The following is a 23,574-nucleotide window of genomic DNA, read 5'->3' as shown; positions in this document are numbered from 1 at the left end:
CTTCACCCCTTCCCACTCATGCTCCTCCCGGGCAGCCCCTTCCCTCTCTCCATCCTCTTTTCACCCACACTTCGCTCCCCATGGCCGCGCTCCCCCTGCACCCTCCCTCATCTCCCCTTTCTGTGAGGGCCCACCACAGAACACGGTTTTCCTTTATTTCACCCTCCTCCTCCAGCCTTCCTCACTGTCCCCTCTGGCCTAAGCTCCCTCCACCTTCTCTGCTCCTCACTTTCCCTGATAGCCCCCTTTTCTTCCTCAACCTTTGCTTTCTACCCCCCCATCAGCTTCCTCAGCCCCCATCTTTCCCTTTTTTGCCCCCTTCTTCCTCCCCTCTGCCCGCAGCCTTTGTTCCCCGAAGGCCCTTTGCTTAGCTGCTCTCAGGCACAAGCCCCATGACAGCTGTCTCTCCACAGGCAGAGATCCCGGCCGCTCTCGGCAGCCTGGCCCGAGCCCAGATGGTCAGAGGTACAGCGGGATGTCGGGGGAACGGCCAGCTCCAGCCTCTCCCTGCTCCTGGGTTGAAAGGGACCCAGAGCGAGTAGACTTGGTAACAAGTACCCTGTGCAAGCATCTTACAAGGAGCTCGTTGCATGCAGCGGCCCATTAACCCATGAAATTCAACCCACTTGCAAGGCAAGGATGTTTTATAACCCTGGGGACTGGGAATTCAGGATTTAGCCCTCACTGAACACCTCAAAGCAGCTGTTTGAGGTGATGCAGCGTTGCCTTTGAAGCTATTGTCACTGTTTTCTGCACTGAACAGCTCTGTGAACTGCAAGCAGCTCTTTTTGGTGTTGCTGAGTTACATTTCACATGCTCAGCTCTGCAAATCTCCTTTCTTCAAAGGAAATGAGGTAATTCTAATCATTTTGCAAAAGAAAGCAATGTGCTGACTCCCCAGCTGGGGCAGACTGTGGGAATTCTCATTTGTTGGCATATAACCTGTACAGAAACCATCAATGTTTGATTATATTAAGTGACAGGTCAGATCTGAGACATTCTTGTAAAACCTGCAAGAAAAAAATATTTTCACAAAATCATGTCATCTGGCTTTTGCTGCCAAAGAGCCTAGGGCTTTGCATCCAAGCACTCGCTCAGTATGGCTACGCTATACAAATAAATGAAAATAAGTTACTGGTAGGAACAGAATAGTTTTCACAATTATTTTTCACAATTAATAGAACAGCTCGGCTGGACTAGATCATTGTAGGTCTCTTCCAACTGCCTGACCACTTCAGGGCTGACCAAAAGTTAAAGTATGTTATTAGCAACATTGTCCAAATGCCTCTTCAAAACTGACAGACACAAGGTAATTAAGATTTTTCCATTTCTGTATTAAAATCACTTAGGTACCAGTCAGAGATGGCTTTCCCCCAGACACACCAAAAGTGCTTGATTAACTTTGCTGAGTTATAAATGCCAGGTTAAGAGACTCCTGGATTCTGGTCTGCAACTGCATTAAGGCAGAAGACTTTTCAGGCAGTCACCGAACTTTGGGAGCATGTAGATATAATAAGGAGATCTGTGAGGAGAGAAAGGGAGAGGAATTGCCTCCAATTTATCTCTTATTCCCTGCTTTATCTTCCTCCTCTGCTACTGTACACAAAAGCTGAGTACTAGCCATCACTTTAATCATCCAGGGGCTCTCAGCTGCCTGTCACTGCTGGATTGGACAGAGTTTTCCGACACAGATCCCATCTTTTCTGGATGCAGTCTGCTGCTCTTGCATAAACATCTTATATTGCCTTTTCTGTAGGCACCACTGCAAGGTAATGCAATCAAGTATAAATTCAAGGAGCTGCATCACACAGAAGGAAAAAAAAAAAAAAATCATCTAAACCCACTGTCACATGAGTTAATTTCGACCTTAGAGTCTCTGATGGATTCCAGGGCTGACAAGGACAAATAAACCCCTTGGAGCAAACTCAACACTAGCAAATAGGAGAAGGGCCACTTTCTCTAACCCTTATTCCCTTAAGCTGAAAAGCAAGTACCAAAATCCCAAGTCTTCTCTGAACTTACTTGTAAGACACATTTCCTCCTCAGAACTCTACAAATCCTCATTTCCCTCAACTGTAAGCTCCTTCCACCCTTCAGAAAGACATAAGGGTTTGTTCTCAAAAATAAGACCTGCATCAGAAGCACTGATTTCTCATCAGGGTGCAAAACAGGGAGAACACAGAGGCAGAGGAAGAGCTGGGGAAGACACAATGCTAAGGTGCCACTGTGGGGCGGTTTTTTCGGGTTTTCCCTTTCATAGTTCCAGCCAGGCAGCTTAGAAACACCCCCACCTCGAAGAGCAACCCAATGCAAACCCACCGAGGCAGAGAAGGCACTGACATCCCCACTCGAAGGGTCCCGAGACTTGCCCAAAGTCCCTGTGAAGCCCATGGCAAGGCCAGGACATCCCAGCCAGCGCTGGAGCCAGCCCTGCTCCGGGCTGACCTCCCCGGGGGTGCGGGGACCCGGCCGGCGGCATCGTAGCAGGGGGGGGGGTCTGCGGGGCAGCTCCCTCCTCCTCGCAGCCCGGGTCACCCCCACTTGCCAACCCCAAACCCCGCTCCCTGCAGCCCCAGCGGCAGGGCTGGGCGGAGAGGAGGAGGGAGGAGGAGGAGGAGGCGGCGGCCGGTTTCGCCTCCCCCCCCCTTCCCTCTCGCCGGGTTTCCTTGCAGCATTTCCATGCTAGAGGTCTCCACCGAGCTGCGGAGAGAGGAGCTGCCTGGCTGCGCCGGGCCCTCTTCCTTCCTTTGTGCATCCCCCAGCCCTGTGCAAGCCGTGCCCCCCCGCCCCGGCCGCCACGTCCCCGCTTCAACCCCCCGCCAGGAGCCCTCCCCGGCCCTGGAGGCAGGAGGAAGCCGCCCCCCGGGGCAGGCAGAGCTGGGGCAGCGGCGAGGCGCCGGGTGCCACGTCCTGCCACCCCCTCCTTCCCGGCCGGGGCACCGAGGCCGCATCCCCGCCCGCATCCCCGCATCCATCCCCGCTCCGCATTTTCGGCGGCGGCGGGGTCCCCTTTGGCGGATGCTGCGCGTCTCCCCGGGCCGCTGGTGCTAAATGCTGAGCGCCGACAGGATGGAGGAGTTCCAGAGCGAGGAAGAGGAGCCCTGGTACGATCAGCAAGACCTGGAGCAGGGTAAGGATGGGGACACCCCGCAAGCTGGCAGCGATGGCAGGCCAAGGGGACGCAGGGGCAGGAAAGGGGGCAAATCCCCGGTGCAGGAGGGTGGGATACCTTCTCTCAAGACTCATATTTGCTTGTGCCTCGTCCTGCAGCGGCACCTCAATGGAAATCTTGGCTCTGCTGCTCCAAACCACTGTCCTGGCCATGGAAAGTTTAAACCCGACGGATAGAGACAGGGAGCTCAGACCTGTCCTGAGCATTAAGGGGGTAAAAGATGTGGTGTGTTACATCCACAGGAAAGCTGGTTCCCCAGAAAACTTGCTGCAGGCAGAATCAAACATGAGTAGTTATGACATTGCTTTCATCTCAGAGCGGTCACAGGTAGAGTTAGCAGGTACATCAGTTAGAAATTAATACATTGGAAATGTGTTGCTAAGCTGAGGATGCTGAAGGTGCCTCTCAAAAGCTTTTGCTGCCCAGGACCAAATCCAAAGGGATCTTCAGCTTCTAAGTCACCTAATTACTTCCGGAGATTTTTCCAATCAGCTATAAAAGCAGGAGAAATTGGGAAGAGAAAAAAAAAAAATAAATCAAGGCCAAGTTTCAAACAGCAAAACCAGTCTTGTTCAAAGATAAACATTCACTTGTGTAGTTTGTTTTGAAGTAACTGTTTCTATGTTTGCACTAGCTCTATCTAATGTTTATGCTAAGGCTGGACAGTTGGTAGTTGTGCGTATTTGGAGCTTCTTTTTATTTTCTTTTCCTTAACATTTTGAGTCAACACTCAATAAGTAAATAACTGGAAGAAGTCCTGTTTCAGGCCTACGGCCTGGGAATGAACTGAACTGATTTGTCAATGCATAGGGTAAAGTCATTCCTAAATACAGTACCCCTCCCACACGTTCTACTATAGGTAGGGTACGGTTATATATTTGCTTTAGCCAGCTGACTGTCAGCAGGGACATGTGGTCCAGCTGCAGTGCCTCTGCCCACCATTGCTCCAGTACATTATGTCATGATTTAAAGTTTATACAACTTCAGCTGTAGGGCAGAGGCCCAGGAAGGAAAGATAACCAGCCCCCCCAAGGATTGTTGCAGCTGTTTTTTAACCCCAATTTCTCAGTTAACAGGAAGTATCAGTAGCGGGATACTGGGCCCTGTTCTTTGAAACACAACGCTCAAATTAAGCAAGGGCAGAGCATGGAGATGGAGCTATCAGCTGAATAAACAGTGCAGCCTTTGAATGCTCAGAAATTCACATTTCTGGGTGACGTCTTCCCAGGGCTCACAAGGGGCCTGGGCAATGGTCCAGGGGCAGCATGCAGGCTGAGGAGCAGCAGAACTACAGATGAATATAGGGAGTGTTGAACAACAGGGGACGGATTGATTTTTAGCCTAACGCTGTCCCTGGTGTCAGGTTCATGAGTCAGCACTGGCACGGTACAACTGGCTCACAACAATAAAACCACCTTCCCACTGCAGGCCAGGTTCCTAGCTCTGTCCTGGCAGTATAAATGCAGAATGACTGCCTCCAGATGATGGATTGATGCTGGGGATAGACTCCACCTTTGAGCACATACAGGACTGGAGGAAAACACAGACCCAAAACAAAGCCCAGCTGTGGGGTTTGCAGCCTCCTGTATGAATGGGGGCTGCACAGGCTTGCACCAACTCAGAAGAAGAGATGGGGAAGGCTTTAACTAAAATCAGCCAACTGGAAAGGTCCTACAGGGTAATTAAAACCATAATTAATTTGCATGATGCACAAAGCATCATGAAGGACAGTGCTGGACTTTGTCCACATACACTGCGCCTTTGCATTACAGCCATAGTCATATCCGAAGGTCTTTGGTGACAGCACAGCTGTGAAGCTTTTGGTTTGGAAATGGGGGATGGAAGTACACTGCAAGACACCCAGCGTAGCACGATTAGGAGGCGGTTAGGAGGCGGTCACGGGCTGGCATTACTAAGAGGATCGGCATGCCAGCAGCCCAGGGTCGCGCAGAAACCCACGCCTGGCAGCAGCGCCAGGAGGGAGGAGGACAAAAGCATAGGCTTAAAGACTGTTTCTTAGGCACGAGGGGTGGGAGAAACAAGAAACAACCTAAGGTAGGAGAGCAGAGAAGGTTCTTCTGTGAACCAGTTGGTTGCTGGGCCTTTATCGTCATTTTACAGCATCATCAAATATTTATTACATTTACATCCAAAACAGTTTGCTAAGCAACAGATGGCTTAACTGGGAGCTCTGTGATGATTATGTTAATTAACCATTTTAGCACCACAGAGGAAATCATGCCTCCAGCTCCACTCCCAGCACCTGTTACTTTCCTCACCATCCTCCACAGAGCTTTGCCTTGCTGAAGTAACTAACTTCTTCAAGAAAATAAACCCTAGTCACTCTTTTTTGCCCCTGAAGTGCCTACAGTGACTAACTGCATCCACCACATGCCTTGGAGGCTGCAAGATCTGGTCTCCAGCCTCAAGGCCCATCCAGCCTCATTCACATGAAGTGGATGTCTTTGAGATTCCTTTACCTGTTTCCTAGCATGCTGTAAGCCTGCGTGGTTCAAGGCATTGTACCAAGATGCTTTAGCACAGAAGCAGAGACTCAAATCCCAGCCAGTAGTGGTATCCTCCGAGATGTTTCATTCTTATGATTGTTCCCTCTGGGAAGGCTTGCTAATTTGAAGAAAATGGTAAAAATGGAGCTCCGATTGCTTTGCATATTTCCAGGCTTTCTAAGCATGAATAGATGTCAGTGCTGCTTTGGTTCAGCCAAAGCCTCACCTTCCAGGGGCTGGGGAATCCATGCCTCCAAGTGTTAAAACCAGAATACAGTGATAGTGAATCTTTTTCCAGGCATTGAGAACTGATGATGTGGCTACAGTTGCATCATACCCTGTGCACAGAGTGTACGTGCAGTCAGACCCCAAGAGAATGAATGAGCTAAAATTAGAGAGTCTGAGCTGGGGATAAGTGGGGACACCTTTTCTGTTCATCAGAAGTGTTTGTGTTCAGAACGGCTGCATGCCAACTCAATTGCATCTGGATCCAAACAGAGCAGAGACCAGTCCAGCAGCTAAATCTGCTAGCCACTTCCAGCCTTCATCTTCCCCGCAGCAATCTCCCAGGACAAGTCCTCCTTGCAGTCACTCTGCTGCATTCCCTGATCTTTCGAATCTCCCTATCTCCTTGCCAGAATTCAGGTCTAAGCCAAAGAGCACAGAGTGCAGCTCAAGAGGAGGGTTCTCAAAGCCATCCTTGTGGTCTCTGGAGCCTAAATACAGCCTAAGTGCTGGGGTGTTCCCTCCCATGTAAATAAAACAGCCTCACACTTCTCTGAGTTAGCCAGCAGGACCAGAAGTGGTACAAGAACCAGCATATCATCTCATTGCCACTGCGAGACTGATGGTCCTCTCCTCCTGGGGAGCCGTAGAAACTTTTGGGCCAAACCATCTGCAATGCAGGCTTAGGACTTTACGGCTGTAACCTCTAAAGGTCTCCAGATATAAGGATCTTATTTTAATTCCTCTTCCTCCTGCCAAGCATCTGATTGCTTGCATGCTAAGAAGGAAAATGACACAAGGTGCTGAGCTTGCACCACTCTCAACTCATCCGTGTAAAGACAAAGGGTCACCAGTGCTCTGGTGATCAGCTCTTGACATTGGGGTGAACCCAGGGGATCAGTGCTAGCACCCACTAGCACCCATACCTACCTGTTTTCTGCATCACCCAGCCTACAGGGGTTGGTCCACAGAGCTGCAATTCACTATCAGCTTGCCCAAATGATTCACTGCACTGGGGAGAGGGTGGTACCCCAAATTCTGTCCCTCATGACACAGTTATCCCAGCAGTCCAGCTCAGGACAAGCCACGCAGCTTGCCTGTCCTTCAGGACAACAGTTAACTCGCTGTCCTTCCTCCCCAGCAGCAAGCCAGAAGGACAGAGTTTTGTCTGCAGTAGCTGAGCCACTTACTTAGCAGTGCAGTACAGCAGGTAGCTTATGGAAGTGGAAAGTTTTCAGTGACTAATTGCAGAGCTGCTTGGGAATGACAAGAGGGACTAGAAAAGTCACAGGAGACAAGAAAATGAGATGACAGTTAGGTTAGTCCAAGGAAGAAATTAGAGTCTCCAAATCTGGGGAGGAAAAAAAATATATATATGTATTTTCCTAGAATAAAAATTCCCCTGTAATGTGAAGGCAACAAGAAAACGGAGCATAAGAGAGCCCCACAGGATCGTCTAAGATCTCCCTCTTGATATCTCTCACAGAAATTCCTTCCTACATCTGCTGAACCCCAGGCACATACTTCCAGCTGCAGGAGGGAGCAGAATTAGAGGAACTGCTGGAAAGGAAAGAAAGAGAAGCAAAGGGAAAAAAGAAAAAAAAAAAAATAATCAGAGTTTTCCATTTCTCACATCCTGAAACAATCAGCGAACAGTGGCATTTCTCCTTGGCAAGGCCATGTGTGAAGGATTTATGGCCTGAGTCCTGAAGGACATTCCTGCCACGGCAGCCCTGAGCCCCAGGGACTGGGAGCCGAGGCACCAGACACTAACACCCTGCACATGGAGGCTGTCCCTCCACCCCAGCATTTTCCAGTCCTCTTTCTTTACTCCTGTACCAGTCAGCGCTGGCTGGTGACAGGGTGGATGCACTGACTCAGTGTGCCAGTCAGGAACCACTTAGAGCCGTGACAGCACCAGGGTCCAATCCTGCTCCTGCTAAAAGCACTGCCAGCGCCAGGCTAGTGCACAGCTTGCTTGCTCCTGCACACACTCGATCTCTGCTAAAAGGCCTTTCCCAGAGCAGCACAGTGGTATATTCCCACCTCACCCAGCTAATACATCTGCATGCTCACACCAAATGCATCATTAGGACTTCTAAAGCTTCTACTTAACCTGCTCAAAAACACATATGTGGGCCAAGAATTTATAAAAATATCTCTGATACAAAATACCCCGGAGAAATGAGACCAGATGTTACACAACTGCCAATCTTTGCACAGCTGGGACTTTTAAAGTGATTTTATGTTAGAGTTTGTTCTTTGGGTTTTTTTCCATGAATATTTAACAAACAGTTGTAAACCTTCTCTCCAAAAGGTTACAGTTCTTTTAATAGTTTAAACAGCCTGTTCTTCTGCAGCCTTCTGGGAAGTCACTCCAGTTTATCCCATGTGCAGTGCAGCTGCCCTGGCACTGCTCAATTAACTTGTCTCCTCCTGAAGAATTCAGTCCTTTGAATGTGTAGTAGCCATGTCCATGCTGACCTCTTCCAATTATGCAGCTGCAGCAGTGTCAGCTGGAGCTAGAACATTATCATGCCGTCTTCCAAGTTTTCCTGGCCTACAAGCAAGCGTTGAGCCCTGGGAAGGCACACTGGGAAGGCATGGCTGAGCACTGGTCTCTGCAGGAGGAGGCAGAGCAAGGAGCAGCAGAGCACATCCCCCCCGAGCATCAGTCCTGGCTTTAGGGACACTGGTTTTGGTGTTGGGCTTCTGAAAGAGGCATTGCCCTACATCCTGGTCGGGACTAGTGATGAACATAACACTGTCTCGAGTACATCAAGTATCCCATCACTACCTTTCCTTGTAAACTCAGACTGGAAGGCTACAGCACTGTGTTCTTGGTATATGGCTCCACAAATGGCAACAAACCTTCACCTGAGGTCAGGACCTCTTCCCACATGAGCAGCATCTCCAGCCAGTACCCATAGCCAGGCACAAGGCAGCTGGGCTGTGTGTGAGCTTAGCACCTGGAGGAACAGGGCTTCAGAGCACTTCCCAGCAGTGGATGGGAAGGGAGCACTAGTGGGGCAGCAGCGTGTCAGATGATACACTTTTCTTTAAAGCCAAGCAGAGGGGCTGCTAGAGGAGAGGTGGCAGGTTTTTGCTGTTGCTGCAGAGGGTCAGACTTTTATCTGTAACACACAGCTGTGGAAGAAGGATCTTCTCTGTCCCTACGTGCCTCTGGCACATGAGAAGTAGCAGACAGGAGTAACCAGCAGCCATGGAGCTGGCAGTGGTCTTGGGGGCTGCTGCAGCTGCACCTGGCAATTGTGCTGGAACTTGGTTGCTCCCTGAGAGACCAAACCACTCAGGACTGGGGGTCCCACCTGCCTCTCCCCAGCAAGAGGGCAGCAAGGGCGCCGAGTTGGCTGGCAAGGGCTCAGAGTAGGAGAATACATTGTGTGAGCACAAGCAGGGCTGGAGAGCTGACATGGTCGTGGCAGCCCATTGCTGTGGGCACCGTTCCCCGCCACGTGAACACACTGACCTGTCCTTCACAGGTCTCTTTGCTTGGGGCTCTGCACATGCACAGTACTGTGGTGCAGCAGTAACAAACAATGTGTAAAGTCTCCCTGGTGCTCATCCTCCCTGTTCATCCTGGGTCAGTTACAACCTCCTGCCCCCCACATACACCAAAACACACTGGGGAGATGAGATTGCCACATGGCAGCAATCCATATGTCTGTGTCTTTAGCTCTAAGAGTTAAAGCCTCTATTCATGGCTCTCTGCATCCCAGCATAATTAATTAGTTGGAGCTTTGTTGCCCGGAGGAGGGGTGCATGCAGGAAAGCACTGGCTGCCTTTCTGCCTCCTCTTTTCTCGCTTCTCCTCCCCAACAACGCCACTTGTATGTATTTATTTAGGACGCTTTCTGATCCAGGTGCACTATCAGAGCCTCCGAGCCGCCAGTCATCGAGCTCTTTGAAACCATTTTAGCCTACAAGGCAAACACAGGCACCAAGGCTGTTTAGATAAGAGAACAGCAGGGAAAGACGCAGATGGGGCTCAGCCATGGTCTAATAACATACTCCGTGTTATCATGCTCTAACAACTTGGCAAAACACACGTTGATTGCTGTGGGCATGAGGATGGGACTGCTGTGCATGTGTTTGTACAGACACATACAGCTTATAAGCAGAGGTAACCATCCTAGGTTTCAAATGTTAATGTATAGGAGAGGCTTTGGGACACAGAATGATAAGAGGGCAGAAGGAAAAGGCAAGTATCAATTAAATCAAAAAAGCCTGATGAGTATCTGAGACGAATAAAAAAAGAAGAGCTCATAGAAAGGAAATAATGAACAGGATTGATAAATACAGAAGGCAAGGAAGGGAGCAGCAGGGGCTGAGAAGGCTGGAGGGCTTCCCTGCGGCACAGCACAGTACAACAGTGCATCTCTGAGCCCCTCGTCAGGGTTTTCCACTCCTTGGTGGTGCCACTTTTGTTCAGGGAACCAGAGACAGCATGGAGGGAGCTGCTCCCCATTGCACTGTGCCTGCCTCAACACCCTGCAAACCACCTCTCTCTGCCACCACCTGAGCTCCCCACCTACCAGGGATGCTCACAAAGCCAAAGGCAGCCCATGGATACATAACAGATTACACAAAGGAAAGAAAAGGAAGAAAAAAGCAAGCAGGAAATCCACCAAATCTCATTAAGCTAACAGAAATGCCTGTGTGACCAACATCAGCTCAGTCCAGCTAGAGCCACAGTTTGAAACGAGGAGAGGAAGAGAGAGGCAGTGGCTGTGCTGCCAGGGGCTTCCCGCACACCCTGTGCCTGCTCTCACCCAGCCCTGCCACAGGCATCTTCCCCCCCCCTTGCTGCACTGGGCTGCTCTGCAAAGCAAACCCTGCCTTTGCAGTACACCTGATTACACCAAAACAGCAGGTCCCCATGAAAAACACACAGAACATCAAGTGCAAAGCTGAATTGGGTAGCAACACCTGAGTTATGTCAGTGTAAAAAGGATGGAGAATCCACGCCTCAGCAGTAACACTGGTGGCTCTCTGAAAACTCTGCCTGGCCATAGGAAACACCATCATCTGTGGAATGTGCATGTTGAAAAGGCTTTCCCAGGTTGTTTGAAATATGCTGTTAGATGACACTTGCTTCTCTGCACACCAGCATGTTCCATTGCAAAGGCTTAGAAAGGCTAAGTACACAGATTGCCTCCATCACCTGTCATAGAGCAGCAGTAAGTGATATACAAAAGATGATCTTCATTGTAATGTACCCAGACAGCACAACCCCTTGCAAGTAAGAAGAAAAATAAATGAGTAGCAAGTACACCCTACCCTGGGGTAAACCAGCATAGCATCATTTATTTAGATTTTGAAAGGAATAATTGCACCTACCCATGACTCTAAGTACCCATGTGTAATGAGGCAGACAGCAAATGCAATTAAATTAAACGTCAACAGCATTAAACATCAGTTCTTAATTCTCAACCTACCCCATCCATCAGCTAACAAGCACCCTGAACTTCCTCCAGAGACCTCCACACCAGAGGTCTGAGAGTGGCTCCTCCTTGCTCTTTAGCAGGTGAATTCACCGTCTGCAGCAGTGGGAGAGGAGCAGCCCTTTCCCCAGCCCCACATTTAGGAAGGGACCAGAGTCATTCCTTCATAGATGCTTAGCTGGAAAGGACCTGCAAATACATACACCATGAACCCCTGCATTTTGGCACCACAAGCCAAAGGACTTCTATCACCCCTACAAGCCTGCCTGTCTCACAGGACGGGGAGAGGGTTGGGTTATTTCAAGGTGAGGGGCAAAGCGCAGCACCCCTCACCTGCACTCGGAGCAGTGGGCATGTTCTTTCACAGCCTAAACACGTGAATCCCTCGATGCAAGAGACACAACAGGGGACCGCTCAAAGCAGCTGCTCCAGATGGTGACTGTCTCCAGAAAGCCGTATTTACGAGGACCATCTGAAGAGCTACTGCATCACCGTCACACAGAGAGCAGCCGAAACCTCTCCTGCCCGGCGCCAGGCTTACGCTCCCCCGAAGCCACAACCAGGAGACGCTGGAGGAAAAGCCCTCTTCTGAGAACAGGACATGGCAAAGACTGCTCTGCCCAAACAGATGCAGGCCAGTGCTGGGAAGGCAGAAACGGCTCCAAACCCTCTCTGAGCCTCATCGCAAGCTGCTGGGAAGGCTGGGGCAGCTGGGGAGCGCTCAGTTCCACAGCAGCCCCGTGCAGCGCCCATCTGCCTGTGCCAGCGTTACCACAGGATGCTGTGGCAGGGGAATACCCTGCAGTTTGTTCCTCAGCCTCTTTTGGTCAAAGACAACCTGCTACTGCTTTTGGATCTGGATTTTTTTATCAAGTTTCCTCAGTGAAACAGAGCTAGCAGAATTATCACTGGGCTGCTGATCTCTGCAGCTCGGGGATGGCTGTCTCCTCGATGTACTGCCCTGCCATGCTCCCCTGTACCAAGCGCTGCTCAGATTCAACTCCCGCTCCTTTCCCACCATATGTTCTCTCTTCTCTTCCCCTCCCTCCTTGCTCAGATGCCTTTCCTGCAGAAGCTTGCAGAGAAATGCAGCCTCCCTCCCTCCTTTTGCTTTGCTCCATAGGCACAGCTCTTTGTCTGGGGACACGGGATGTCTCCTTGACTGGTGTTAATTAGAAGGGTCACGTCAACACTTGTGGTACTGAGAGCCAAAGGGCACTGAGCTGGTGCTTCCCAGGACAGTTTGCATCTGCAGTCCTCCCCAAACAGGGTTTGGGCAACACCCAGGCCCTCATTTTTTAAGTTGAATGTTGGCCATTTCATGGCAGTGCCTTCAGCACAGACAGGCTGCAGAGGGATCGGGCACATCAAGCAGCACGGTCACTCCCCACCACTCTATTTCTCCTTCTGCATCGAAAAGGGAGGGGCAAGGGAGGCATCAGCATATCTGCTAAATTAGAGCAAGTCATACAGCACTGATGGCTGATCTGGCAGTGGAGAAGCAAAAAGGACTACAAAAACTTGTGGGGAAGCTACAGTACTATGCAGAGAGAATCCCCAAATTCCTAAATAGTTCTTTTTCCCCCAAAACAACTTAGGGAAATTTCACATTCAGCCTCAGGTTTTCAAGGCCTCCAAGGAGAGGAGCTGCTCCCCCAGCCCGTGCAGCATCACAATTAGTGCAAAGATCAAGAGTGATCTTGTCTAAAGACAATATTAAAGCACTGCCATGCAGCATCCCCTCCCTCCCCACAGTCCCACAGCCTGGGGGAGACCAACAGGTGGGGAAGAGGTCTCAGGCACAAGGAGTGTGGATGAGACAGGATTACCAAGGATGCTTTGGCTGGTTGGCAAGCAGAGCGTGAGCAAGCGTGTGTGTGACAACAGCTGAAGCAGTTAAAGACACTAAAAGAATCAATTCCCCCATGTCCTTCGAGCCTGGAGTCTCCCAGGCCCTTATGCTCAAAATGAAAATGAAGAATCAATTTCCTCCTCAGAGCTCAGCCCCTTTCTTTCCTCTTTCCCACTTGTCCCCAAACGCTGCCCATTTCCCCCATTAAATTATTGCTGACAGAGCCCTTTAAATTACAATGCAGGATCTTGCACTGCCTAATCCACTTAACTCTACCCCAGCTGATTAAATTGGATGCCATATGGTGGGAGAGCACTGGTGTAATCCGTAGGGACGGAGACACACTTGACTTATTACCTGGAGCGCAGCACGGAGCCCTCTCGCTACGCGCCTCTGCGCCGGGGCCCTGCTTGCTGCAAGGGATGCAATTTGCAAGGTGCCAGTCTCCAGCAACGACACCAGCTCTGGCGAGGTGGCTGTGCCATTAAACACAGCCCCAAGCAGCTTAAAGGCACAAATTGTCCTCCAGCTCTACTGACATCTGGCTGTTCCCCTGTCCCCAGCTGGCGCAGTAAACACTCAGCCTCCCAAGGGCACTTTGGAAACCAAGGAAATTTGGTGCTTGGAAAAAAAAAACATAGCTGAGGAGATCTGTCTATGGGGAAATGTGCCAATGTCTTGATTGCACTGATATAGCTGCGATTGCAGCCCACAGACCAGGTCACTGTGCAATGATGAGGATTATAATAAAAAAAGGTCACAGGCTCGGATAACACCCTGCAATGCAGGCCACAGCTGGAGAGCACATTCCCATGGTAAAGGGGAGATTCGAGGACACGCTGAGCAGCTGTTGGCTGGACCACAGCTGGGGAGCCAGCCCTCCAGCACGGCTGGAGCCACACGGAAAGAAACACTGCTATCACCCAAACTAATAACATATCAGCACGTACCACAGTGCAGCATTATCCATCAGGAAAGCCCCATCCCAAGCACTGACAGCACCAGTAGCACTCCTCCCAGCCAGCACTCATGTCTGAGAGGTCAGCATGAGCCTCGTTTCATGATGTGCCATTTGAAGTGAGACATCAGTGATTTTCCCAGGCTCAGAATACATCCTAGGTGTCCTGGTTCCCCTCTTGTCTTAGTGACCGAGTATCCCTCTTTCCCAGCCAGCTGCATGGCCAGATTAACTACTGGAAAAAATTATAGCTGCTCTCAGCTCTGGCAGAGCCGGTGCAAAATACATGATAAGCTGCAGACTAGAGAGGAGCATTCCAACAGGCTGAGAAAACACCAGGGCAGGAGACCCAAGTCCTCTCACACACTGCAGGACTGCCACTCCTGGAAAAAAAAAAAAATCTAAAAATTTTATCTAAAAATTTTTATCTAAAACTGCACAATAACCATACCGGAGAAAGAAAGAGCATCAGGACCTGCTTCCTTACCTTCTGAAGGTTTAAGGTCAGATTTTCAGTCTGCCACCGTAAGAGCTAGAAACTTATCTCTGAAAGCACCAAGAAAAATAGAAACCCACGTAATCCTAGGAGGTCAGGCTTAAGAAGACAACCCATTTCGGTGAAAGCGAAGGGGTGTTATCAGAGCCACCTGAGCCATCTCAGGCCCACAAACAGCATCGCCTGAGGTGCTCAAGCTTTGGCCAATACAGGACCCACAGGGTCCTGGGACTTTACCCACAAGGCAGCAAACCCAGTATTTTAAGCAGGTTACACTGTCAACATCTGTTTTTCCCTGCACTTCTCCCAAAATTGAACTATTTCAGTAGTTTCCTAAGGGCAGAGAGTGAACACAAAGCAGTTTGTCCTTACCCTGGAGCTGCCCCAAGGAAAGAGCCGCAGACCCGGCCAACACAGAATTTCCTGGGTGGTAGATGCAGGAGGTGCTTCTAGCCCCCTCAGGCCACGAGTGGTTTTATTACTTATGTCAGTCTATTAGCGGGTGATGGATGGAGGCTGACGGGGAAGGCAAGGCACTCCCTTCATTAGAGATAATAATATAATTTACAGAGCATCCCCAAGGCCCTGCGGAGCTTTACCAACCTTTGCTCTCATTCTGACAGATGTTGAGCCCCTCTCAGCTCCACAAATCTCGGTGATAGGGATGGAGGTGCTGAGAACCTGCCACAGCCAAGCCTGGGGCCTGATCCTGGCTACGCAGTGTGTAGTGCAGTGCAGAAGGGTTACAGAGCCAGCCAGGCACCAAATCCTCATTGCATGGCAGAGCTGCAGATGTTCTGAGCTCAGCCTCCCCTTGTTCATGCAGCCCAGCAAGACAAAAGAGGCCAGATCCTGTATGTCCCATAAGCACGCATCCATGTCAAAACCTGCCAATAAAACCAGTTGTGTACAAAATGTGCTACTGTATTTGGTGCGGTGGCATTCAGGGACCCTGCTGCATCCACCCGCGGAGCCACAGGAACTGCAGCAGCTTTTTCCCATCTGCTTTTCAGACTTGCATTTGGCTGCGGAGCTGGGGAAAACGCTACTGGAGCGCAACAAAGAGCTGGAGGACTCCCTGCAGCAGATGTACGCCACCAACGAAGAGCAAGTGCAGGAAATTGAGGTAGGAACACAGTCAGGCCAAGGGTGGGGATGGGAGCTGCCTGGTCACTGCTGTCACCTAAGGGCAATGGTGGGGATGGGGCGCTTCCGCCAATGCCAACAGCTCAGATGCCAAGAGAAAGGAAGAGCTGAACCATGGGGATGGGAAGTAAAGCCCATCCCAGCCTTGGAGAGGATCCGCTTTCCTAACTGGGATTTTCCCTCTTCTGACATCCCCACCCCCTGCCCAGATGTGCACGCCAGACTTTGGCACCAGGTTACATCTGGGTCACGTTTGACCTTTCTCTGCCTATCCACCAGCCTTCAAGCTCATTTCTCTTTGCTCTGCTAAACCTTTCCCTGGATTACAGTTATTTATAATCACGTTTGTTCCCAGCTGGGCCCTCAGCACCCCCATAACACAGCCCCCTTTGTCTGAGGCATAAAATAGCTCTTTCTCCAAGAGCTGCAATCTAAACTACTGTTTGAAGTATCCTTTGGGGTCAGGGCAGTATTTCTAAGAGCCCACAGAAGTGAGCTTAGAGGCTTAAACCTGCTGTGCCAGGAGGGTTTTCATCCATTGGAAAACTTCTAGGGATTTGTGAATTAAAAAAGATTGGAAACTCCCTGATTTAAAAAGACATAGGGCAGAGGATGGCTGGGAGTTCACAAGAGCAGCACACAGTGGCTGCAGGGATCTGACAGCTGATGTCCGAGGAAACTGGTGGATGGATTTAGCCATCCCCCCCCCAGCAGCCCTTCAGAAGCAAGTCCACTGCAGGATTTGGGATCTGGTCCCAGCTGAGGGCAAGCTCTTGGGTAAATGCCCCTCTCCCAGTCTTCGCAGGATGAAATCTTGCGATGACAGACTCACAGAAAAGCATCTGCAAACACAGAAACTGCTGATCTCATATTTCACAGACTCAGAGTTTTAGCCTGAATTCCCAAAGAAATGCAGCTTCTGCAATTGATCTGTCAGACGATCCAATAACCAACCAGCCCATTTCAGACAACTCTGGTGAAGGGTCACAGTCTCAGGGATATCAACTTCCTCTGGGTACTGGGAATAAAAAACCAGCTGAATAGAGAGAGATTGAGGTTAGTACCCTTCACAGAGGGCAGGGAAAGTTCAGTTGTATTTTAGACGCAAAACTACAGTGGGCAGCGGGTATGAATATTTCAACTGTGGGAGAGACTTCAACCAGGCAGAGAATAAATCAGCAATAAAACACATTATCAGAGGAGGAAGAGGCTGCAGAAATTTCAGCCTGTGAAACAACCTGGAATTTGGATGTGGAGTGTTTCTGTTTCACTTTTTCTTGCAGTACCTGACCAAGCAACTAGAGATGTTGCGGCAGATGAATGAACAGCATGCGAAAGTCTACGAGCAGCTGGACCTGACAGCACGGGACCTGGAGCTAGCTAACCAGAAGCTTGTGCTAGAAAGCAAGACATCCCAACAGAAGATTCAGTGGTATGGCCTCCCCTCCTCCCAGCACTGTGATGCTGTACCCAAGAGACCTTCATCTCACTTTTCCCCCGCCCCAAAGCGCAGCATGTCCTTGCTATTTAAGCTATTCTCTTATCAGTCAGGTTTTGCAGCTATTTACAACACAAGCTCATTGCACCGATGCTGGATAGCAGAGGTCAGCCAGAGCACAGACACCCCTGGGACAAGGGCAGGATAAAGGAGTGTCTCAAGCTGCCAGGAGAGAGGCACGGCAGCCTCTCCTCGGATGTGTTTCCTTGAAGAAGAGGCACATAATATCAGGGAGGTCCCCAGCACTCAGCCCAGCAGAAACACTAGGCACAGATCCAGCATCTAATGAAATCCTGGCTAGTCCGTGCTGAAACACCAGTTTATCAATAATATTTCTTGCCTAAAACAAGCCCATGATCAAGGTCATCCCTGGAAACAACAAACTAAGCCGTGTCCTTGCAGTGCAGAATCTTTTGCGAATGACTGCAAAACAGTTTCAGAGCAGAATGCAAACTGCATTCACAGCCAGAATAAAACTAAATCTCTGCCCAGTCTCTCTGTGTTTATCTCTACAAAATAAGCAAAAGGAAGAGAACAAATAGTTCTCCTGCTTGTTTTTCGTGCAAAGATATTCCTGGATAGTGTTTATATCCCAGAGGTGACTGTTTTAGTCAACAGATTTGGGGATAGAGGGTCTCAAATCAGTACAATTCCTTGCCTCCCTTTCCACTGCTTCAGTCTTCCACCCTTTTCCACAAACACCCCCATTCAAGAGTAACCATGCAAAGATCAACCACTGCCATGAAAAGCAAGTGCTGTCTGTTCCTGGGGCACACACTAGAAACTGGAAGCACCTTCCATAGACTGGGAAAAAACAGCTTTGAAGGACCTGTAGTGCCTAACTCCTCATCTGCACTCCCTTCTCTCTCTGCAGCTTGACAGAAACAATCGAGGGGCTGCAGAACCAAGTGGAGGAGCTGCAGAAGCAGGTGGAGGAAATGCGGAGCTTGGAGCAGCTCCGCATTCGGCGGGAGAAGAGGGAGCGACGCCGAACTATCCACACCTTCCCCTGCCTAAAGGAGCTGTGCTCCAGCCCCAGGTACTGCGCCCTGCCTTTAGCAACCCCTCCAACCTTCTCCCTCCAACTCCTCTGCCTGTGAACAGGGGATGCGGGACCCCCTCTGGGGGTGCACAAACCCCCACCCCCACCCCCACAGAGATCTAGGCTCTGCATCAGAGCCTGAAACTGGGTGCTGGAGGTGAAGGGAGGACCCCCTCTCTCCTGCCCACCCGCCTAAGAAGGCGGCATTGGCAAAGCAGAGCCTTCATGATCCCAGCATCAGCGATGCCTCAAATGAGGAGACATAAGCTCTTTTTCGGAGAGCAAGAACTCAGGAGGATCTGGATACCTCATGCAGCTGCGCTGGGCCAAGCTACAAGGGACAGGCATTGCCTGGAGGGGCTGGGATTATCCTGGCACGTTGGCAGGGAGCTGTGCGGGAGCACACACCGACAGGACACACTGCTTGAGCTCTAGACAGCTCAAACCAGCCTCTCCCAGTACAGCCCACCCAGTAACACATCATGTGACGAGGACCCTCACCTCGAGCTGCCTGCACAGCTTCCCTTTCCAAACCAGCACAGCCCATTATCCCTTTGCAGCTGCCTCCTAGCACAGTATCAGCACCTCTGGCTCACTGAAACCAGTTGAGATGGTGTATTTTCTCCTGTATGACTCCAGTAGCCCCAGGAGCACCAGTCACACACCAAGATACACCGTGTGCTGCCAAGTGCTGTACACCTTTAGCACTATTGCACACTTGATCCTCCTTAAAAGCCAGCCACTGTGTTAATTCACTGACCTCGTGAGGACATTTCTTGCTCAGCTTTGTCCATAATAGAGGCTTCTTTAAATAGATAAGCAATCGATAAACTTTGTTACTGAAAGCATTCCTCTGCCAGAGGATACAAACAAAAGACACTTTTACCACAGCAGCAATGGGGATGTTTATGAGGCCATAACCTAACCCCAAGCCAAATCCACTTAATGTCTCTGTGGCTCTTGTCCCTCCAGCACCCCAGTCCCACTCTCCCCCCAGTGCCTCGGGACCTCAGTTCGGCTTGCAGCTCTGCAGTTGCTCTGAAGGTCAGGCTGCCCTTCAGTAACTTGGAAATCTGTTCGATACCCCCCACCACCAGTCATGCCTCCCAGGGGAAGCCACAGTCCTTGCTCTTTTCCAGTCAGTTCTAACCAGATAGGACGCCATGGGCACTTCACTGAGGAGCAGAAAAATCTGATTTCCCAACAGCAACATGATGGAAGGGGGAAGTGCTTGTTACCAGTTCCCAGGCAATGAGGAAGGGGCAGCTCTGTCAAAAGCCTCTGTCTGCCTCCTTTGATATATAAGTCTTCTCTCACTCTCTCCGGAGCACCTCCCAGACACAGGACAGCAGAGCCTGTGCTTCTGTTTTTTGGCTGGGTGGGGTTTGGGGTTGCTGGCAGATGCAGTGAGTGGCTGATGAACTCCAGCAGGAAAAACTCAAAGCCTTCTACTTTCAGCTCAGACTGGTAGCACTTGAACATTCATCCTTGCTTCACGGCAATGTTGGTGGCTTGTCCATTAACCAGATGAGTCTTTTACTTTTTAGGGTTCTGTTTCCCTCCTGTCTTTCATCACTCCTATCAAATGAGACTGCAGGTTCTCTGGGACAGAGACTGGCCTCTGTGTTCAGAAGAGCCCCAGCCACACCTTGTGGTCTCTTGGCACACGGCAGGAGGCATATCTCACTCCCTGAGCTCATGTTACCTTCTTTCTGGGCATCGGTGGAATTACTTACATGACAATAAGACACAATGAGTCCCTCATGGACTGTCACTTAGTCAGACTCTCTCAAGAGTCTTTCTTCTCTTTCAGGTATGAGGATGCATTTCAGGTCCACAGCTCTTCCACAGAGTTTAACCAGAAGCCACTGGAGAGGGAGAACGAGCGTCTCCAAGCCATGGTGAACTCCCTGAGGTCCCAAGTCAACCAGGAGAAGCAGCGGAAGGAGAGGGTTGAACGAGAGTACACCTCTGTTATTCAGGAGTACTCGGACCTCGAGCAGCGGGTGTGCGAGATGGAGAACTGCAAACTGCGCATCAAGGAACTGGAAGCAGAGCTCCTAGAGCTGCAACAGATGAAACAAGTCAAGAAGTATTTGCTCAGCAGAGAAGACAACTTGTCCGAGGCCCTCCTTGAGCCCCTGAATAACGCCCCAGAAGCAGACTACATCGACCTCTCTGAGGAGGAGGGAGGAAAAAGTCACGGGCCATCAATGACACCTTCCCCAAACCACCCTGTTCGGAAAAGCTGCAGTGACACAGCCCTCAACGCCATCGTGACCAAGGATGCTGTGAGTCGGCACGAGGGCAATTACACGCTGCATGCTAACAATGTGCGCAAACGGGGCATGTCCATCCTGAGGGAAGTGGACGAGCAGTATCACGCCTTGCTGGAGAAGTATGAAGAGCTCCTAAGCAAATGCCGGCAGCACAAGGACAGTGTGCGCCACACAGGGGTCCAAACGTCCCGGCCCATTTCTCGTGACAGCTCCTTCAGGGACTTCCGGGGAGAGGGACATGAGTTGGAAGAGCGGAAAACCATGGAGAAGACCATCAGCAAACACGTGGAGGCAGTGGACAAGCGGCTGGAGCAGAGTCAGCCTGAGTACAAGGCTCTTTTTAAGGAGATCTTCTCCCGCATCCAGAAAACAAAAGCAGACATCAATGCCACAAAGGTGAAAAACAAGAGCAGCAAATGAGTGCTGCCTCTCTGCAAACTCCCACGTGCAATCGCAACAGTCAAGTCTTCTCTTCAGCCCCAGGAAACGCCACGTGGCTCCACTGCTTTGAAGGTTCAAGAGGTCTACAAGCAAGAAAATGTCACGGAGACCTAACTCAGTTTTTTAAACTTGGGCTCCGGACAACTCGTTGGGACAACTGTACATTGTAGTTAGAGGATTTCAGAAGCTGTATGACGGATCTCTGCATGAGTTGCTGCCGCTGCCAGACATCACAACAGCAACGTTAACCACACCACAAAAAAAGAAAACCGATTGCCTCCTCCACCCTTTTCAGCTTGTCTCACAGCCCAGTTATCTGCAAGCAAAAGCCTGGATGTCCTCCAGCACCCTGCCACAGCTGGAGCGCAGTGTTTCAAAGTAAGACAAAAAGAACTTCAGGTCTGCTCCAGCACACCAGCCCAGCCCTCCACTTTGGTTTTATGGCTAAGAACCTACGCTTGTACCCAAAAGACTTCCGTCTACGCCTTTCCCTTCCCCAAAGGGCAGTATGTTCTTGCTATTTAAGCCATTCTCTTATCGGTCAGGTTTTTCAGCTATTTACAATGCAAGCTCATTGCAACTGGAAAAACTTGAAGAGAAACATAAAACTGATTGTTCTGTCTTCATCAGCATCGCTTAGTATTTCAGTCCATACTCTCCAGACTTTGTAGGCACATGGGATATCCTCGCTTTCAATCTGCACCAGTATTTCAGCCCAGGTGAAGCACTGTGCCTGGTAGGAACTTGATGACCAGGGCTTTCCCATCAGCTAGACAAAAAGTGCTATTACAGCATCAGAGACATGCTTTCATCTCATGGTCTGGGTACCAGCCCTCTGTGCTGTGCTCTTCAAGAGGTTGTCATTGCCCCATTGTAGCAAACTCCTCAAATACAGCTTGCATGGGCTTGCAAAACTGACTACCAGTGACTTGCATGCAAGCAGAAGGACAAAGCATCTTACAGCGTCAGGAGCTCTGGCCCTGGCAGTAGTGCCGACCACACCTTGCCCCACACTTTTGCTCTGAACATCTCCCCAGCCGAGAGGACAGATTTCAGTTTTCTGCTGAAAATAATCTTTCTTGGCTGAGACACTGTCTCCAAAGGTTTTCACCTCTCATGTTCCAGTTCACTTTCCAGCACTGATATCTCCTCACTTTTGCTTCCACAGACATGCAAACACACAGCCAAAAGGCCACTGCAGTCTCAGGAATCACCAGTTTCCATTTTTCATGAACTAGATGGTGACCTTGTACGGTCAGAGACATGTTTTAGGCAGAGAAGCAGCATTTCATTACAGCTTAGGCAACACCCTGAGCATTGAGCCACAAAAAAATCGAGCAGTTCAGTGTAAGCTACCTATTCTGTACAAGCCTGGAGACAAACCAGGCCAGATTTGGATTCTATTTTCACCAGTTTATATCCCAAAATCTTGGGTAAATGGTTGGGATTTTTGCAACATAGAGGTAAATAAATGAGAATGTTGATTGGGAGGGGGAAGTCTGTTAAAATGTAATGTCAAGGCCCTAGACTTGGAGGATAATTACAAGGAGCTACTCTACTTTCACTCAGCATGGAATTAATGCAAAAATACTCCCCCAAAATACCCTCTTTTGTTAAGCTGAGTACCACAGAGGTAAGTTGGCAGGAGTGCAATGCCCAAACCATACCTGCTCTAGAAGTCTTCTCTTCAAACCATCCACCACCAACCGCTCTGCTCTTCCACACTCTGTATTTTGAGGTGCCCTATGGCCCCAAACTCAAGAAACATTAGGAGCCATACGCACGACCGTGGCTACCAGCTCTGTAACAGTATGGAGAACCTTCATGCCTTATTTATTTATAATGGAAAGCAGTTGTCTAATAAAATAAAATAAATAAAAATGAACAACAGCAACAAAAGCAGCATTGTTGATTTTTCTCGGAGCATTCACTACCCTATTAATTCAACATTTGTAGCAAGGAATAGCTGAAGCAATGTTGGTTTAAGTCAGCCAATGTTTACCCTGCAGTCATCTGGTTGCTGCAGAGGTGTGGGAAGAGGATCGCCTTCACTTTCCATTTTAAACAACCCCATGTGAATCAGCATCACAGTTAAGTGTACAGCAATATATTTTCAAATGCTTTATTCTCGAATAAAAAGAAACACCAGTATTCCCAAAGCCAAGACTGCCTTTACAGCTCTTTTTACTTTTAAGAACAGCAGAAGAGTTATTTCTTTGATTTTCATGTACAATTCAGGTCAAGAAAATGCTTCAGGCTCCTTTGCAGAAAGCAGAGAGAATATGCTGAAGTATATTGCTGCATTATTTATATAACATACAATTTATGCATTTGGACTGCTAACATTTGCCACACTATAAAAACCCCTCTTTTGTCAGCTCTGAAGTCTCTGTAAAACTGCACAATTTCTAAGCTTGCAATTCAAATGCTATTTTTGTTTTGGTCTTTCTTGAAAACCACGCATCCAAAAATGACTGATGTAAGGAACATGAT

General features: G+C 49.6%; 1 protein-coding gene across 1 annotated transcript; it reads left to right on the top strand.

The window, feature by feature from the left end:
• Positions 1-2,634: 2,634 nt before the first annotated feature.
• On the top strand, positions 2,635-23,135 carry CDR2L (cerebellar degeneration related protein 2 like). The gene is made up of 5 exons (XM_074922222.1): positions 2,635-3,130; positions 15,689-15,801; positions 17,105-17,253; positions 18,194-18,358; positions 20,175-23,135. The coding sequence occupies exons 1-5, from the start codon at positions 3,052-3,054 to the stop codon at positions 21,058-21,060; spliced, it is 1,392 nt and encodes a 463-aa protein (XP_074778323.1). The 5' UTR covers positions 2,635-3,051; the 3' UTR covers positions 21,061-23,135.
• The last annotated feature ends 439 nt before the right edge of the window (positions 23,136-23,574 follow it).

This window comes from Athene noctua, chromosome 18, assembly GCF_965140245.1.
Source record: "Athene noctua chromosome 18, bAthNoc1.hap1.1, whole genome shotgun sequence".
NCBI classification, from domain to species: Eukaryota; Metazoa; Chordata; class Aves; order Strigiformes; family Strigidae; genus Athene; species Athene noctua.
The sequence above is the reverse complement of the archived record's forward strand: the minus strand, read 5'-3'. Positions and strand labels throughout refer to the sequence as shown.

Coding starts and splice junctions, on each gene's coding strand:
- CDR2L (XM_074922222.1), top strand. CDS start 3,052: ATGCTGAGCGCCGACAGGATGGAGGAGTTCCAGAGCGAGGAAGAGGAG. Junction 3,131..15,688: donor TCAGCAAGACCTGGAGCAGG/GTAAGGATGGGG, acceptor TCTGCTTTTCAG/ACTTGCATTTGGCTGCGGAG. Junction 18,359..20,174: donor GAGCTGTGCTCCAGCCCCAG/GTACTGCGCCCT, acceptor CTTCTCTTTCAG/GTATGAGGATGCATTTCAGG.